This window comes from Solanum dulcamara, chromosome 4 (genome assembly GCF_947179165.1).
Source record: "Solanum dulcamara chromosome 4, daSolDulc1.2, whole genome shotgun sequence".
Lineage (NCBI taxonomy): Eukaryota > Viridiplantae > Streptophyta > Magnoliopsida > Solanales > Solanaceae > Solanum > Solanum dulcamara.
The window spans coordinates 30,782,298-30,801,886 of record NC_077240.1 but is presented as its reverse complement, the minus strand read 5'-3'; the positions used below and the strand labels follow the sequence as shown (position 1 = coordinate 30,801,886).

Sequence of the window (19,589 nt, the reverse complement as noted above, 5' to 3'; positions counted from 1 at the left end):
GAGCACTTTTAGTGAGCCTATCAACTATAACCCAAATTGCATCATGACTTCTTTAGGTACGTGGAAGCCCAGAAACAAAGTCCATGGTTATTCTTTCCCATTTCCACTCAGGTGTTGATAAGGGTTGTAATAATCCCGTTGGGACTTGATGCTCGGCCTTTATCTGTTGACAAGCTAAGCATTTAGAAACATATACCGCAATATCCTTCTTCATACCATTCCACTAGTAGTGTTCTTTGATGGTTTGGTACATTTTTGTGCCTCCAGGATGTATTGCATATGGTGACGTATGTGCTTCATTCAAAATTTCTTTCCTCAAGTTGTCATCCTTTGGAACACATAACCTATTATGATAAAATAGAGCACCATCCTCCCCAAAAGTAAAATTAAGCTTTCCTCCAGTTTGAACTTCTTTGATCAATTTCACAAGCTTCTCATCTAACTGTTTTGCTTTTTTCACCTGTTCAAGTAGAACTGGCTTGACTTGCAACCTAGCAACAATAGACCCATCAGAATTAATTGCAAGACAAGCATTCATGGCTCGTAAGTCAAGGAATGAAGTCAAAGGATTAATAGATAAGCTAGCAAAGGCTTTGCGACTTAGAGCATCCGCAACTACATTGGCTTTACCAGGATGATAGTCAATGGTACAATCATAATCTTTAATGAGTTCAAGCCATCTACGCTGCCTCAAATTCAATTCTTTCTATGTGCCCAAGTACTTCAAACTCTTATGATCGGTAAATATGTGACATTTTTCTCCATATAAGTAATGCCTCCAAATTTTCAATGTAAACACTATGGCAGCGAGCTCAAGGTCATGAGTAGGATAGTTCAATTCATGTGGTTTCAATTTTCGGGAAGCATACGCAACAACTTTCCCTTCTTGCATCAGGACACAACCCAAACCATGATGAGAAGCATCACTATATATCACATATTCTTTACCTTCAGTTGGTAGAGTAAGTATAGGAGCTTGTGTCAATAAGGATTTGAGCTTTTCAAAACTTTCCTGGCATTTGTCATCCCATGCAAACTTGACATTCTTCCTCAAGAGTTTAGTCAAAGGGGAGGCGATAATGGAGAAGCCTTTAACAAACCTCTTATAGTATCCCGCTAAACCCAAGAAACTTCTTACTTCAGTTGGACTTTTAGGTGGTTTCCATTCAACAATTGCTTCAATTTTATTAGGATCCACCTTCACCCCTTCGGCTGACACAACATGTCCCAGAAAGGCCACTTCACCGAGCCAGAATTCACATTTAGAAAGCTTAGCATAAAGCTTCTTCTCTTGCAGAATTTGCAAAACAATTCGAAGATGTTTATCATGCTCTTCTTCATTCTTGGAATATATCAAAATATCATCTATAAAGACCACCACAAATTGATCAAGATAAGGCCTAAATACTCAATTCATCAAATCCATGAATATTGCAGGAGCATTAGTTAATCCGAATGGCATCACTAAGAATTCATAGTGACCGTATCGAGTTCTAAAAGCAGTTTTAGGAACATCTTCCTTTCTAACACGCAGTTGGTGATATCCAGACCTTAAATCAATCTTTGAGAATAAATTTGCACCCTTCAACTGGTCAAACAAATCATCAATCCTTGGTAGTGGATATCTGTTCTTGATTGTTATTTTGTTCAATTGTCTATAGTCAATACAAAGTCTAAGAGTACCATCTTTCTTCTTCACAAATAGCATAGGGGCTCCCCAAGGAGAAACACTTGGACGAATAAAACCTTTCCCAAGAAGTTCTTGCAACTGAGTTTTTAATTCCCTTAATTCTGCTGGTGCCATTCTATAAGGAGTGATAGAAATAGGAGTAGATCCAGGATTGAGCTTAATTGGAAATTCAACTTTTCTTTTTGGTGGTAACCCAGGAAGATTTTCTGGAAACACTTCAGGAAAGTCACACACAGTAGGTATATCTTTAAGGCAAGACTCTCCACACGTGTATCAATTATGTGAGCAAGATATGCACTACAACCTTGATGAATCATTTTTCTTGCTAAGGCCGCAGAAATAATATTAGATGACAATGATCTTTCACCGTGTACAATAATGTGTGAAAATGTAGGGTCCTTAAAAGTCACCTGCTTAGACCTACAATCCACTACTGCATGATATTTATAAAGCCAATCCATACCGATAATAATATCAAAATCGTGGAAAGGCATTTCAATCAAATCAACAGAAAAGATCAAGTTTTGAATCATGAAAGGACAAGCTTGGTAAATTCGATTACAGACAACTTGGTAACCTAAAGGACTTTCAACCAGAACATCAAAGTTAAGCCTCATAGATTTCACATTTTCAGGAAGAACCAGTGATGAACAAATATAGAAATGTGTAAAGCCAGGATCAAATAGTGTAAACACAGATAAGCCATATAAGTCAAATTTACCGACAACCACGTCCTGTCCCTCTTGATCATCTCTCTGCCTCATAGCATAAGCTCGTGCAGTAGCTCTGGACCCGCTAGCTTGATTTGCTCCACTTGCCCCTGCTGCTTGGTTGGTTTTAGGCCTTGCACCTCTATTGGTTTGTGGAGGATTATTAGAAGACTTCTGCATTGAGCCCTCAGTGTACACGGGAGGAATGTTTTTAGGATTTGGACAGTCCTTCACTTTATGATCAAAGCTGCCACAATTAAAACAAGCACCAGAAGCTCTCCTACAAGCACCATAATGATTCTTTCCACATTCTGCACAAGTGGGAACGCGAGTCTTGCCTTGGCTATAACTCGGGGTACTAGCTGTAGAAAAATCTAGTCTGCTTTGTTTCGGTTGATTTGACTTGTTGACACTACCAGCCTTAGAATCATCAAACCTTCCCTTCTTGGATGGACCTCCAAAATCTGACCTAGGCTTCCGGAATCTATTTTCATGTCTACTAGCTTTTTCCTTATCAAGTCTTTCCTAAGTGAAATCAGCAGAAACTAATTTATAAAAGTTCTCATGTTGCAGGATTGCCACATTCTTTCTGATGGAATCGTTTAGGCCATCTTCAAACCTCCTGCATTTATCTTTTTCATCGGTAATAATGCCTCCAGCATAACGAGAGAGTCTAAGAAACTTTTGTTGATACTCAGCAATAGACATGCCTCGTTGCCTTAGATTCAAAAACTCTTTTTTCTTAGCATCACAATAAGCAGGCGGGACATATTTCATACGAAACTCTTTAACAAAATCATCCCAAGTAAGAACTGGAGGTTTTGCTTTTGCATTTGGCACACCTACCCACCAGTCATAAGCATCCTTCTGCAATAACGAGATGGCATACTTGAATTTGGCAACATCAGAACACTCCAGCTGCTCAAACACTCTCTCCATACGCTCAAGCCATTGTTTAGCATCTGTGGGATCAACAGTACCTTCAAATTCAACTCCACCCATTTTCCTCATTTTTTCAAAGTTTAACCCACGGGGGTCATGGGTCGTTTCAGCCATACGGTGAAAGAATTCAGCCATTTGTTGAAAAGGAGGGTTCATAACGTGAGTACCAGGACTCATGTGAGGATGTGGACCAACTCTTACTCCTTGTTGATTTCCCACACCAGACCCACTAGTATGAGGAATAGATTGACTCGAGGACTGTTCGCCAATTCCTTCTTGTGTATGAGGTTGGGAATGAGAGTCACCTGTATCTTCACGAGCAGCTTCCATAGGTCTACGAGAAAAAGAGGCCATAACTTAACTCCTTCAAAAGTGAAGATCACATTGTATTAGGGACATGAATATGATACATTTGCAACTTACATGCATTAAATATACTATTTACCCTATAGTGATTAACTAATATAACCCAAACCTTCCAAAAACAAAAAAAAACAAGTGTGCACAATAAAATTCCTAGAACCACAAACCTAGGCTCTGATACCAACACTTGTAGCGACCATCCAGGGAGGATGCTACTATAAAAAAACGTATATTACATTCGTGACACAAAAAACAAATATATATATATATATATAACTTTCTGTAAGGCCCATTTATATGATCAAAAAATGAAAGGTGTAAGTTGTTAGCCAACTTAATTTTTTTTTTCCATCTCAATTAAATCAAATAAAAATTTCAATTTAGGACGGGCGACTTCTCAAAATAGTTTTATTTTAAAAAAAAATATCTTCCGAGACAATCATGTATTACGATAATTTATGCTTCATTCAAATGTTCTAACTCCAAAGGGTAATTTAGTACTTCATAAAATTTAGAAATGTACATACCCCAAAATTTACAAAACAAGCAACAATTTTTAAGTTACAACTCTCAGAAATACGTACATAAATACAAATACACAAGCAAACCATAAATCGTATACACGTCCCAAAATACTACAAAATATAGGTGCCTATATGCAAATGTGATCTTCCTTAAAGCTCCCAAAACTTCAACTCCAATGGCCAACCTCAAGCATCTTCTCGGACATTTCCTACGATAGAAACAACTATCGCTAAGCATAAAGCTTAGTGGTGCAAAACTACAAGTTTGAAGCCTTTGGGTTCTTCAACTTATTTTCTCAAGTCATGGCAGCACAAATGTACACATAACAAATAAATCAAGACAACAAATATATCATGACTATCAAGTTCGATATGAAAAAGGCTAAGTGCCAATAATTCATGAAAACACGTTAATAAGCTTTAACATTAAGTTTCACCCAATGTGTACGTCATGCCTTCACACCAAACATGATCAAGTCTCAAGAAGGACCGGAGCCCTGTATCAAGAAGAGTAAACACCCAATAATCAAGAGAACCAAGAACCATATTAAAAATGGCTTCCTAATTCGTACTTAAAATGGACAACTTCCATACTTAAGACGAACTAAAAATCCATAATCAAGATGGCAAAGGGTCCGAAACAAGAGGCATGCCAATGGTGACAAAGTCACATCCACAAGAAGGACAAAGTCCACAAGAATGTCAAGTGATCAAACAATCCGTACAAGTGGGCGAGTTAAACAAGTGTCTTGCAATTTCCAAAGATACCAACATGACAAGACATATTTCAAGAAAATAACAAATATACCAAGATAGGCTTTTAATATATTAGTAGGTAACAAGAGTTTATACACAAACCTCAGCCCTTTTAGCATACAACAATTCAACAGTCCCACAAGACTTCAAAAGTTCAAACCGTAGGCCATCAAATGTCTCAAGTTCTTCAACTTGCACACGATATAAACAACCTTAAAAATACCATTAAATATCTTATTTAAATTTCCAGAATATCCATAATATTTACATAAAACAAGATTTATTATTGCAATTAAGCCTAGAATGTTTCAACCCGAATTATGTTACCAACACAGAAAATTTGGAAAGTCAAGTATCGCAGCTTGAATCTAAATTTCGAAACTCAAAAATGCAAACCTGGATTTTATACCCTTCATGAAACTTTTAGATATATGTCTTAAGTTTGCAACCCAAAAAGAATCAACTCAAAATTCATTTTGTACGAAAAGATATCCTCAAAATACTAACAGGTACACATGACAGATTTTGTAAATCAAGAATCTGGACAGACATACTTGTCCAGTTGAATCTAAGTTTGGAAACTGAAAACGGCAAAACTGGACTTTATACCCTTCACCAAACTTGTAGATATGTGTCTCTAGTTTCCAACCCAACAGAAATCAACTCAAAATATATATTTTTTTTTGTGTCACGAATGTAATATACGTTTTTTTTGTAGTAGCATCCTCCCTAGAGGGTCGCTACAATTCAGGTAAGGCAAATGTGGTTACCGACGCTCTTAATAGATTATTCATGAATAGTGTTGCTCATATTGAGGATGAGAAAAAAGAGCTAGTTCGATATGTGCATAGATTAACCCTTTTGAGAGTTTGATTGGTTGATTCTGAGGATAGTGATGTTATTGTGCAAAATGGTTTAGAATCATCTTTGGTGGCAGATGTTAAGGAAAAATAAGATAGTGATCCCACTTTGGTTGAACTGAAGAAGGCAGTTGCCAAACAATCCATTGAAGCTTTCTCCCAAGGGGGAAATGGTGTTTTAAGATATCAAAGTCGATTAGGTGTTCCTAATATTGATGTCTTGAGGGAAATTATATTGTCTGAGGCTTATAGTTTGTGGTATTCTATTCATTCCGGGTTCAACAAAGATGTATCGTGATTTGAGGGAAATGTATTGGTGGAATGACATGAAAAGAGATATTGCAGAATTCGTGACTATGTCCAAACTGTCAACAAGTGAAGGTTGAGCATCAAAAACCGGGAGGTTTGGCTCAAGACATTGAGATTCCTACTTGGAAGAAGAAAGCCTTGAATATGGACTTCATTATTGGTTTGCCTCATACTCGAAGGCAACCTGATTCTATTTGGGTGATCATTAACCAAATGACAAATTTGGCTCATTTTCTCTCTAGTAAGACTTCATATAAAGTCGAGGATTATACTAGATTATATATTCGAGATTTCTTTAAGTTTAATGGTGTTCCATTGTCTATCACTTCAGATCGAGGTACTCAGTTTACATCTCAGTTTTAGAGGTCCTTCCAAAAATTCCTTTGTACTCAAGTAAAGCTTAGTACAACTTTTCACCCACAGACGGGTGGCCAGGTCGAGCGTACAATTCATACATTAGAGGACATGTTGAGAGCATGTGTTATTGATTTTAAAGAAAATTAGGATGATCATTTGCCATTAATAGAGTTTGCTTATAATAACAGTTATCACTCTAGAGTTGAGATGACTCCATTTGAGGCTTTGTATGAAAGAAGGTATAAATCTCTTATTGGTTGGTTTGAGGTAGGTAAAGTTGCTTTGATAAGAATCGAGTTGGTATTTGAGGCTATGGAGAAAGTGAGGCTGATTAGAGATAGATTAAAAATAGCCCAAAGCTTACAAAAATCCTATTCGGATGTGAGAAGAAGAGAACTTAAATTTGAGGTTAATGATTGGGTTTACTTGAAAATTTTATCCATTAAGGGTATGATGTATTTTGGTAAAAAGGGGAAGCTAAGTCCCCGCTATGTTAGGCCATATCAAATTTTAAGGCGGATTAGTAAGGTGGCTTATGAGTTAGATTTTTCTTCTGAGTTGGCATAGGTGCATCCAGTGTTCCATGTATCTTTGTTAAGGAAGTTTGTTGGTGATCCTAGCTCTATTGCTCCCTTGGATAGCATTGAGGTAAAAAAAAGTCTTTCATATGAAGAGGTTCTGATTGAGATTTTGGACCAGCAAGTTAGGAAGTTGAGGAACAAGGAAATAGCTTTCCTTCCGTCCCTAGTTGAGGGTGCTACATGGGAAGCCAAAGCCGATATGATGTCCCTATATCCTCATATCTTTCCTTCCGTCCCTAGTTAAGGTATTTAGTTCCTTCATGATCCAATCAGCCCAAATCATGTGCTTCAGTTGTTCTCATGCTTTCGTATGCATACATGTTCATGAAATGAGTTTTGAAGTCATGTTTTAGTTTAAGATTGAAGATTTCATGTTTGATGCATTTTTGAGATGTGTTGCATTCATGCTGGATTGTTATGTTCCTTTCTTATTCAATTCATGCAAGCTTGAGTCTCGTTCGAGGATGAATGTTTCCAAGGGGGAGATATTGTAAGATACTAGAAGTTGGAAAGTCCTAAAACGATGTTCAAAAGATGAATTTCCAAAATAATGAAGCTTTTGGCACTAGGTGATGACCACGAACGCTATCACTGGCCGTGTTCGTCACCACGGTCTGTGGTGTGCTACCATGGTGGAGGTTTAGAAACTTAGGCTTTGTAGAGAAGGGTCCACGATAGGGACTACAGGCCATGGTGAGCATCACGAACCGTGGTAACCTCTGTGGTAACCCCTCCCCTAAGACCCTCAGATTCCACTCCAAGTCTGGGACCACGTCCCAACCACCACGGGGCGTATTTCCCTTCACGGACCATAGTGGGTCTCATAGTTGTTACCTTTTCTCCATAAGTTCAGTCCCTCACCACAAAGGGGATCACAGTTCATGAGATTTTTGTTGCATTGACCAATCAAATAAATATTTTAATGATTTCATGACTTTATTCATGTTTAAAAGATATTGGTCTTGCATCTTATGATTCATATATATTACATCCTATTGTTATTTTTCATGTATCTTCTCACATATTAGTGCATTCGCTGTACTTACGCATACTTTTTACCTACATTAATGCATTCCATGTACTAACATATACTTTTTACCTATTTTGTATCATAATATAGGGATAGACGATTATGCACATCCTCCTCTCTCTCATGGCTAAAGTTCATTATTGTCGCTTTGTTAGTGAGTCCTCATGTTCTGAGGATGACGAGACATTTACTTGCTTATACGCATATGACTTTATTTTATCTTTCATATTGGGTGAGCTAGGAGATTGTATCACTCCCTCATCTAGTAGTAGAGGCATGTTAGATAGTGAAGAGTCTATACTGTCATTTCCTCATTTTGAGACTTATGTTTTATTTGAGTTTATGCTTCCGTACCCCTTTTGGTCTTGTTTATTTACTTCATTTACCTTATGCTCATGAATGTTATGCTAAGAGGCTTGGTAGAGGTCCTTCGGGATTCTAATCGTCGTGTTACCACTAGATCCTAGGTTGGGTCGTGATATCAGCCCCAATCCATTATCGAATTGCGTTAGACCTCATGTGACTCAGATTTTGTCGAAGTCTAGCCTAGTCATAAAATTTCTAAGTTACTACTCAAAAGTTTTCTGGCCCAATTTTTTTCCCCATTGTCTTATCCATCACGACTAGAATTGACCATTACAAGAAAAGAGTATCCATTTCTGAGAATCAATTTGAATTCATGTCGGAATGATCGACTACTGAAGATATTCATCGTGTGCGAAGATTGGTGAAAAAATGTAGGAAAAGAAAGAGAAACATGTTATATATGATGCCATTGACCTTGAAAAGACCTCTAACAAAGTCTCGAGAGATGTTTTGTAAAGGTACTTGGAGGCTAGAGATGTCCCAATGATTTATATTAGGGAAATAAAGGACATGTACAATTGTCACACTTCAAATCTACACCCTGAACATAACACGATGCATGGAACTATGAGTGGCCCCAAGATAACCCTTGGCCTGGCATGAAACATACAAACTCAAACTGAAAAGAAGTGTGGAAGCTAATACATGTGATGAACTCATATAGCATAGACAAATACTAAAAAGATATTGTGACTGGATATACATTTATTTGAAAAGTTAATACAACTTTGACTGACTATCTATGAAGCTACTACTAATACTGATGAGCAACTGAGACAAATCCCTAAGCTACTCTAAACAATAGGTAAGAATAATATAAACTATGAACTCTGAATAGATTTTCCCTCAAAGAATAAAGGCTTACTATCTATTGATTGGAATCGCTGCACCCCACTAGCCATGAGTTTGAGAACGGACATCAAAATCTACATCATAAAAGTATGCAGTGCAGAGAAAATATGTGAGAATGTACTAGGTAAATAAGAAACGCAAACATAATCATGAAAATAGCATAATGAAGACAATGAAAAAAGGTTTTCAAAAATCATATATATAATGAGAGAACTTGAAGAGAAAACAATTGGAGTTCATGTCTAAATACCATTAAAAATCTTCTTTCAAAAGCATATGTAGAGATAAGTCTATTTCAGAATCTTGCATAAACATATACATAACATAGCATACTTAAAAATAACTATAATATGTAAGAGTGTATCATATAAAAGGATAGCTGGGGATTTTTTTTATAACCGACATACACCATGTGAGCTCATGATGTCCAACAGCTAACCTAGTTGGGCGGGTTTCCCTATACCTTTCCAAGGTGTAGGACTATATCATATCTATGCGGATCCACTAAGTGCCTCTCAGGGTCATATGGATGTCTGAAAAAGTGGTATACTCAATTCCTACGGTGGCATGTAATTATGAGACTTAAAAATTGCTAATAAAGGTCCACGGATGCTAACGAAAACCGTCATCCGTAAAGTCCACTCGCTACTAAGTTGTCCTCCCAAAATAATATACATAAATATAATTATCATAGGTATATAAACCTCTTATCATTCATATCACATGTGAGGCTAAACTCAAAAATCATATCTTGAATCATAAGTGAGATTAAGCTCAAAATCATATCTTAAAATAACCTGTATTTAGGTTGTAAATTGTATTATGCTTGCTTTCATGTTTAAAAGTCATAAATGCATAAGAGACTATAAAAGAAATCATGCTAAACCTAGAAAATACTCAAAAGTAGCTTTCATAAATTCATATATAATATTGACACGTGCTTGGAGAATCATAATCATATAATAAAATAGGTAGTTCATAGTAGTTCCTTGATATGCATAAAAAATCTTTCATAAAAATTCTAACTTTGCGTAAAAATCACAGCTTGAAGAAGATTGGGTAAAACCCTAGATTTAAATAAAATTCATCATATAATCAAAATACTTTAGGCATGAGAGCAAAAGAAATACTCTCATTGAAGCCTTACATACCTAGAAGGAAAACAATGACTTGAAACCTTGGATTGAGGCTTGAAGGTGAAGAACCCTAGCTTTTTTCTTGAGAGAACTTAGAACGTGTGACTGTGATTGGTCTGAGGGTTGGGTATGAATGAGGAGGTTATAAGATAGGCTTAGATAAGTTAATTGAGAGTAAAAGGTCAAAAATACCCTTCTGGAAATGTAAGAAAACCATAAAAATTGAAAAATTAAATGATCTTTTAATAAGTCTTGTCGGCCAAATCGGCGATCTAGATATTCCATCACCGACCTATTTGGCGAACCGCCGAATGAGAGCTTTAGATCGCCTAAAATAATAATTTATGAAGATTTTTAGGTCCATTCGACGAGCTCAAACGGCGATGTGCCAAATCCATTCGGCAAGTCACTGAATCGACCCTAAGCTCACAGAATTACCCTATCTAGACATACTTCAATAAAACAACCATAACTTTCTATTCCAAACGCTAAATGACGCAAACTTGACGACATTGGAAAGAAAACTCATAGACCTTTAATTTGGTAGATCATGTACCACTTAACTTTTATATGCTGAGAGATATGACCGTTTGAAATTGATCCTTATATGAACTCATACTAAAACTTAGCCAATAGGAATGCTTTGAACTTGACTTGGTGTTTGAGGTTCCTTATAACCCTAAATCACATCCAATATACTTCAAATACCTAGGAAAGAACCTTAAAATATATGCATAACTTATAATTCATTGGGTTTGGGCTTATATGCATACGAAGAATGGTTCGAATCTTAGCTTAAAAAAATTTAGGGTGTTATAACAATAGAGCTAAGACTCGGGTTAAAATGGTGGGAGAAAACTCGAAGCACTTTCCAGTTGAGAGAAGGTTACATCAAGGATCAGTTCTTAACCCTTTCCTATTTGCCTTAGTGATGGGTGAGTTGACGCAGTTTATTCAGGAAGAGGTTCCATGGTGTATGTTATTTGTAGACAAGATAGTGCTGATTGATAAGATACGAAATAGAGTTAATGCTAAGTGGAGGTTTGGAGAAAAACTCTGGAGTCCAAAGAGTTCAGGTTGAGCAAGACAACAATGGATTATTTAGAGTACAAATTCAATATTGCATTGGATGAAGAAGATGTAAAAGTGAGGCTTGCCATAGAGACAATTATCAAGAGAGAAAGTATTAAGTATCTTGTATTCGTAATCCAGGATAGTGGGGACATCAATAATAATGTCACACGTCGCATAGGAGCACATGGATGAAATGGAGGCTTGCCTCTGGAGTCTTATGTTATAAGAAGGTACCACCTAAACTTAAAGGTAAACTAAAGAGTAGTAGTTAGACCCTTATTGTATGTGGTGGATTACTAGCCAGTCAAAAACTCATATTTTCAGGAGATGCATGTTGCGGAGATGATGATGCTGCGAAATTAGGAATACGGTTATCCAAGAGAAGGTGAGAGTGTCCTCTGTGATGAATAAGATGAAGGAAGCAAGACTGAGATGATTTTGATCATGTGAAGAGGAGGTGCACAGATGCTCCAGTGAGGAGGTGCGAGAGGCTGGTTATAGGGGGTACACGGATGGGTAGAGATAACCTAAAAAAGTATTGGGGAGAGGTGATTAGATAGGACATGGTGAAACTTTGTATTACCGAGGTTGCGCATAGGATGGAAGGTTAGTAAGGGTAGAGTTTTGTCTTGCCTTGCGAAGGTTTAGGCTTGTTAGTGCATGTTGTAGTACTAGTCGTATCCTTGTAGTTCTTGTCATATATAGTTATTGTTTATTTCTTGTAGACCTCACACTGTTATTCTTATTAACTATGATTTTTTCTTCATTGTTTTCTTCTTACTTTACTAAGGTTTGATGCATTTGAGCCGAAGATTTCTCGAAAACAGTCTCTCTACCTCCACGTAAAGTTTGTGTACTCTCTACTCTCTCAAGACCCCACCTAGTGTTATTTTACTGGATATAATGTTATTGTTGTTCCTATTCATCAAATTAAATCCTTAAGAAAATATCACAAAAAATAAATTCAAAATTTACCTCCTGGCTCCTACTCATCAAATTAAATACTTGAGAACATATCACAAGAACTAAAATTTGGAATTTGCCCTCCTAGCTCTTGCACATCATATTAAATTCCAAATTTACTCTCCAAGCTCCTACTCATCAAATTAAATAAAAAAAATTCAAAATTTGTCTTCCTGACTCCTACACATCAAATTATTATTAAATAAAATAAAATGTTTGTAAAAATATGAGAGAAACTACTAATCCTCCTGCCAACGACACTTCACACATTAGTTGCTCCCCTGGGCAAAATGTACTAATCTTATTTGCCCCCAAAATTGAAGAAAATGACAAAAAGACCACAGATACACAGCCGTGATTAAACCCAAGTCTAAGGACATTTTGATGCTTTTCCGGTACTAATACTGTAAAATCTGAGAATCTCCCTGTATATACAAATTTCCTCACTCTCCCTTGCCTCCAATCCTCTTTCATTTACATTCTCTTCTTTTTCCTCAAACAAACAAGTTATCAACTTCACGTTCAAACCAATGTAAGTTTCTTCATCAACTCTATGTTGTAGTTTTTTTTTGTGAAGAAAGAAAGTCAAGTTCTTCTTTCTTTCCATAAAGAGTGATCTTTTTTGTTTTTATGGTTTGTGGGGTTCTTTTATCTGATGATTTGGGGTTTGATTTCTGTATAAAGTTTTGATCTTTGTAGTGAATGATGGATTTCTGTGCAAGTTTAAACAAGTTTTGTGTTTTAGATGAGAAGGGTTTTTATATTTTTTTCCCTCTGTTTCTTGTATTTGACGAAGTACATTGCCTGAGAATTTTGAATTTTGGCGTTTGCATGTTACTGAGAATCGCTAAAAGGGTGTCTTTCTAATCGCTTTTTGTTTCTGCATACGCCCATTTTGTTTGTTTGTGATAAAATTGTGATATGGGGGCAGTTACATTCTTCTGCCTGTTAATCAGTTTCTTTGAAAGTTGTGATCTTGTTAAATTATTCATGAATAGTGAGACTCTTTTCACATTAGTGCTTGGTTTTTGGGTGTGACATACACGCAAGTAATCTTTTTTTGTTGTTGAAAACCACTGATACTCAAAGGGTAATGGGCTTACCCCTCTATATACTTAAATACCAGGCTTTTGTCTGCGGAAGGATTGTTAAACGGCTACTTTTGCCTAACGTAGACATCATAAGCTACGCTCTTACCATTAAATTTTGGGGGTAGACATATGTGCAAGTAAATTGTCCATGTTTTAGTTTTAGTTGGGTTGGGTTGGTTTAGTTTATTGGCACTCCATTATAGGAGTATTTTCAGTTTGGTTGGATATTTTTATGTTATAAATGCGAGATTTAGAGAACCTCTAGTTTAAAACTTCTATGATTGGGGGGAGATAATGCTCCTGGAAGAAAATTAAATAAAAGAGTACATACTTGAGAAGCCTTAATATATTGTTTCCTTTTTGATGACTGAGAAATCTTTTGGCATGCGTTCTGATTTCTCCACTTAAATACCAAGCTTGGTGCAATACCAAATTTTCACTAATAACGTGTACCTGCCACTAACATCTCGTGCTGAACTATCTTTGCTGTTGAACTTAAGTCTTGGGATAGGGAACCCATAATTTGTCTTAAAAGGCAATTTATTGCGTAAAAAGATGCAGTGCAATCAAGTATAACACAATGGAAGTAGAGGATTCATATAATCGACACCAACTAGTTTATAAATGACACATGCTCGTTATTGGTGTAACTTCCTTTAAGTTGAGTTTGAATTCCAAGATGGCTCATTTAACATTAAAGGAGGAAAATGGGGCGCACAAGTTGCTTCTACTTATTTTTTTAAGAATAGTAAAGAGAAAATGCTTGTAAAGCAAGGTAAAGGTGGGACCGAAGTAACTCTTGGTCTAGTATAATGGTATTATGTGTAGAAGCCTGTTTGTTAGCAGATAGTATGGGTAAAAAACTAAGAAGAAACATGGACATTCCTTTTGAGATCGAGAGTATAGAAGTTAAATGTTTTTCTAATTGTATAGCTAGACTTCAATCATAGACGTCCCTCTGGGGAAGGTTTCAACTCCTCTTTCCTCTATATAGCTGGTAACTGATACTATATCCAAATAATTACAAGATAATATGTGGACGGGATTGACAAATTACTTCTGGCGCCAGAAATAAAAGCTGGTTAATACTTGATATACTTCCTGTAGCTATTATTGTGATAATGATGTTGCATATGTAAGTGTACACACACAAACTTACGTGTGTGTATTATGTAGGTAGGTCAAATGAGCTTGATGCATACTCTTTATGCAGTAAAAAAGTAATTTTACGCTTGATGCATTCTCTTTTTTCAGTAAAAAGTGTATCAACTGTTTAAATTGAATATCTAAGATCGAAAAGCTTGCTATCACAAATTTGAGATATAGAGAATCTATTTCAGACTATGCAATTATTGAAATTAACAGCTCCTTGAGTCGAAAGCATAGGCTTTGTTGGGTATCGAGTAAAGCTGAAAAGAGAGTGAGTATCTATTTTACTGGACAATATTTTGCTACTGAAAATTATTGACTTGGCAATGTGTCCGAAGAGATAAATGAATAGAATGAATCTTTCAGTTTAGATGTGAGTGTAGTAATTGCAAGTATATTCTTGTCCTTCTATTTGTGTTATTAATATGCTGTCTCTTGTACTTCGTATCGTATTATTTTGCTGTAGTTATTGTTCCTTTTTTTTCAAATTGCTTTATTATGCTTTATATAGTACTTTCTTATGGCTTCTTCACTTTCGTTATTTCCTTTTCCGGACTGCTTTGTTTTGCTTTTCTTTAGCCAAGGGTCTATCGGAAACAACATCTTTACCTCCCAAGGTAGGGGTAAGGTCCAAGTACACTCTACCCTCCCCAGACTCCACTTGTGGGATTACACTGGATATGTTGTTGTTTATCACTTTGGGGTTGAATTGTGTTTTCATTAGATAAAATGATGCAATAATTGATTATGATATCAAACCTACCTCATGCTTGGCAACCCCTTTCAATTTTTCCTTTCCACTGTCAAATGTTAAATCCTTTTCGATTTAAATTGCTTAGAGTGTTAACCTTGCCTGTTCTCATTAATTTTTTCTTAAAAAGGAAATGTAGCTGCATGAGCATCATTTCTTAACAAATAATATTTAGGTTTCTATTTCTTAGTTAATCTGAGATGCTGAACTTTTTCAGGGTACATGAACTTGAACAGCTGAGGTGAATATTACAGTTTCTTAAACCTTCGCTTCTACTGGAATCTACCATCTGAAGCCTAAGGTAAACATAGGAGTGAGACTATCAAATTCTAGAGTAGTGATGGACTGCAACAAAGAAGAGGCCATCAAGGCTAGAGGAATTGCTGAAGAGATGATGGGAAATAGAGATTTTGTTGGAGCTAAAAAGTTTGCATCTAAAGCCCAGAAGCTCTTTCCTGATCTGGAGAACATTACACAGATGGTTTTGGTTTGTGAAGTGCATTGCTCTGCAGAGAATAAAAGTTTTGGAAATGAAAAAGATTGGTACGGTATTCTGAAAGTAGAGCCAACAGCTGATGATGCTCTTATCAGGAAGCAATATCGCAAGTTTGCTCTCTTGCTACATCCTGATAAGAACAAGTTCCCAGGTGCAGCTGATGCCTTTTCACTGATTGGTGAAGCTCAATCTGTGCTTTTGGATCGACCTAAACGTATGTTGTACAACAGTAGATGCATTCCTTCAGGACGATTTCAAGTACCAATGCCGCGTAAAAGCTGCCAGCCAGATACCAGGACACATCCTTGGGTACAAGGTACTCAGTCAGGAACTCCAGGAAGCCAACCAACCTTTTGGACTGCCTGCCCATTCTGTTCTGTTAAGTATAAGTATTATAAGAACGTGCTAAATAAAATTTTGTGGTGCCACAGTTGTAAAAAGTCGTACACAGGTCATGAACTGAATGATTCAGATGCAACACCCGGAACCAGTAGGAGTCAGCCTACTTCCAGTCAGAAGAAGGGTGCTGATGAGACCCTAGCCAGGAATCCATTTATGCAGTCAGAGGTTAGTCTGGAGTCTAATAGAAATGGAAACTCGGAAAATGCATATGGAAAAATGAATGAGGGATTATCAGGGGAGTATAAAAAGAAAAACACAAAGAGAAAGAAGGCATCAACAGAATCTAGTGAAAATTGTGATTCCTCAACAAGCATAGATTCTGAAGGGCCTGGGGAGTATTTTCAATGTCTCGGTGAGGGAAACCGGCGAAGATCTATGCGGTGTAGACAGCGTGTCACTTACCGTGATAATCTAAGTGATGAAGATGAAGAAGAAGATGCTTCTAAGCAATCTAAGGGGGGTGGATATCCCTCTCCTACTAAGGAGTCCGAGGTTCAGGATTTGTCTCATGCAGCAACTCCCAATGGGGAGAAGAAATTAAAGGACAGTTTGTCCTCTGAAAAGAGCATGCAGAACACAGAGCAGGAAGCTGAGACTGCAAATGAAAGAGTGTCTGTACCTGAAAAAGGAAGTGTTGATCTTCCCTCAGATGTAGGGCCTTCTACTATGACTGAGCCGGAAACATTTGATTGTGCAGATCCAGATTTTAGTGATTTTGACAAGGACAAGGAAGAATCTTGCTTTAAGGTTGGACAAGTATGGGCTGTTTATGATACTCTGGATGCCATGCCTAGGTTCTATGCAGTCATCAGGAAGATTTTATCTCCTGCGTTTAAGTTGCGCATAACTTGGTTAGAGCCGGATCCGTTGAATGAAGATGAAACCAAATGGCTATCTGAGGGCTTTCCAGCTTCTTGTGGTAGGTTCAGACTAGGAAACTCAGAAAACACTGAAGATCATCCTATGTTCTCACATTTGGCATGTGCAATAAATAGAAACAGCTACAATGTGATAAAGATATTTCCACTGGAAGGAGAAACTTGGGCCATCTTTAAGGATTGGGATATGAACTGGTGTTCTCATCTTGAGAGCAATAAAAAGTTCAACTACGAGTTTGTTGAGGTGTTGTCAGATTATGCTGAGTCTATTGGTGTGCATGTTGCATACTTGGGTAAAGCAAAAGGCTTCACTTGTCTTTTTCATCGAACAGGAGACCCATTTTTAGTTCCTGCAAAGGATATGTTTAGATTCTCTCATCGAGTTCCGTCTTTTAAGATGTCAGGGAGGGAGAGGAATGATGTTCCTGAAGGATCCTTTGAACTAGACCCTGCTTCCTTACCTTCTGACCAAGTAGGCATTTCTGCTTCATGCATAGGCCAAAGAGAGACAGCTAATTTTATGGCATACAATCTCATGGATTCTGAAAATTTTGCAGAAAACTGTGCTGCATCAGTACCTAATCAGGTTCCTGAACCTGAATTCTACAGCTTTGATGCTGAGAGATCACCGGAGAAGTTTCAAATTGGTCAATGTTGGGCGATGTACAGTGATGAAGATGCCTTGCCCCGGTACTATGGCCAGATAAAGAAGATAGATCATCTCCCTGATTTTGTGTTGCATGTGGCATGGTTTTATGCCTGTCCACTCCCTAAAGGTATAATACAGTGGCATGATAAAACAATGCCAATTGGTTGTGGACTGTTTAAGTTTCGAAACAGTAAGCTGAACCCATATACTGGAACCAACACCTTTTCTCATCTAGTAGCAGCCGAACCTTTGAAGAAAGGTGTATACAAGATCTTCCCCAGAAAAGGTGAAGTTTGGGCAGTATACAAAAATTGGAGTGCTCAGCTGAAAGGTAGTCAACTAGAAGATTACGAATATGAGATTGCTGAAATAGTGGATGTTTCTGATAGGGATGTAGACGTGAAGTTCTTAGTGTGGGTAAAAGGCTTCAAGTCTGTCTACAAGCCTCGAGTGGAAGAAGAGGCTCACGGAACAGTGAAAATATCTGTATCTGAGCATCTCAGGTTCTCTCATCGAATTCCTGCTTTTCGCCTTACAGGAGAGAGGGGTGGCAGCCTGCGAGGTTTCTGGGAGCTTGATCCAGCAGCAATGCCTCTTTATTTACTGTGTACAGATTGAACAGAGGCAACCTGAAGAAGCATCAAACTTTTCTTTTGTTCATCCTATAGAACAAAATGTTAAAGAGTTTTTGTACATTATGGTCATGACAATTATAATATGTTTTCTTAGTTTATGTCCTAGTCCAGTATTTGAAGCTTTTTGTACATTATGGATATGAGTTATGCTTTTCATAACTAGAAACTAGCTATATAAAAGATCTAAACTATATATATACACTCTCCTATCTGTTATAATGCTTCTCTTAATATCTTTTTTGTCCTTTTTAAGTTATTGTGTTCTGATAATTTATTAATGTGGAGTTCTTTTTTTGGAAAAGAAAAACACAAACTATTTTGAACCCTCTCAAAAAAACCATGTTAATGCCAAGTTCTTGTCTGTTTCATACTAAATTGCATTCTATTCAAAATTTTCTTTATTAACATTAACTTATTTTACACTAGTGTGCTTGTCCGCGGGAAGTGCAGTCATAGAAAAAGAATTTAAATATGATTGAAATCATAAACATTAGATATGATGAACATTGTTTTAGTGGAGGAGAACACTTCATAGTAAGAGGAAATTCACATAAAATAAGGAAAAATTGATGTGATCAAAAGATTTGCATCTAAAAGTATTAATTTTTTATATATATGATGAATTTTTTTAAAAAAAAGATTCATAAAAATGTTACTATGAAATAAGGAAATGAGTTTAATAGATAAATAACTTCCAAAATCCCTTCTCTTGTTAAACTAATCTTTTCAACCCAAATTAAATTTTACAGATCAATTATTATAATATAATCGTCTAGGATGAACTAGTACTTCTAAAAAAAAAAAGTTGGCAAGAAAAAATTCACAGAAGTAACTAAAAATAAGTGAGTTAAAATTAAAATGTGTATACAAAAATGTCATGAAAAAAAGTGAAATGAAGAAAATAATTTTACCTAAATATTAAGGGAAACTTACATAAATATACAATATTAACAAAATATTTACCATCTATAGCAATAAAAAAAAATTCACTGAACACTTATAATACATATTACAGAGAATTATTT

General features: G+C 36.5%; 1 protein-coding gene across 2 annotated transcripts; it reads left to right on the top strand.

Moving 5' to 3' along the window:
* The first annotated feature begins 12,913 nt into the window (after positions 1-12,913).
* On the top strand, positions 12,914-18,761 carry LOC129887240 (uncharacterized). Of its 2 annotated transcripts, none has more exons than XM_055962257.1 (2): positions 12,914-13,045; positions 15,741-18,761. In XM_055962257.1, exon 2 carries the CDS (start codon positions 15,845-15,847, stop codon positions 18,545-18,547), a length of 2,703 nt encoding a protein of 900 aa, XP_055818232.1. In that variant the 5' UTR covers positions 12,914-13,045; positions 15,741-15,844; the 3' UTR covers positions 18,548-18,761. The 2 variants fall into 2 exon arrangements, with proteins under 2 accessions (XP_055818232.1, XP_055818231.1); XM_055962256.1 differs by having other exon boundaries at positions 15,722-18,761.
* The last annotated feature ends 828 nt before the right edge of the window (positions 18,762-19,589 follow it).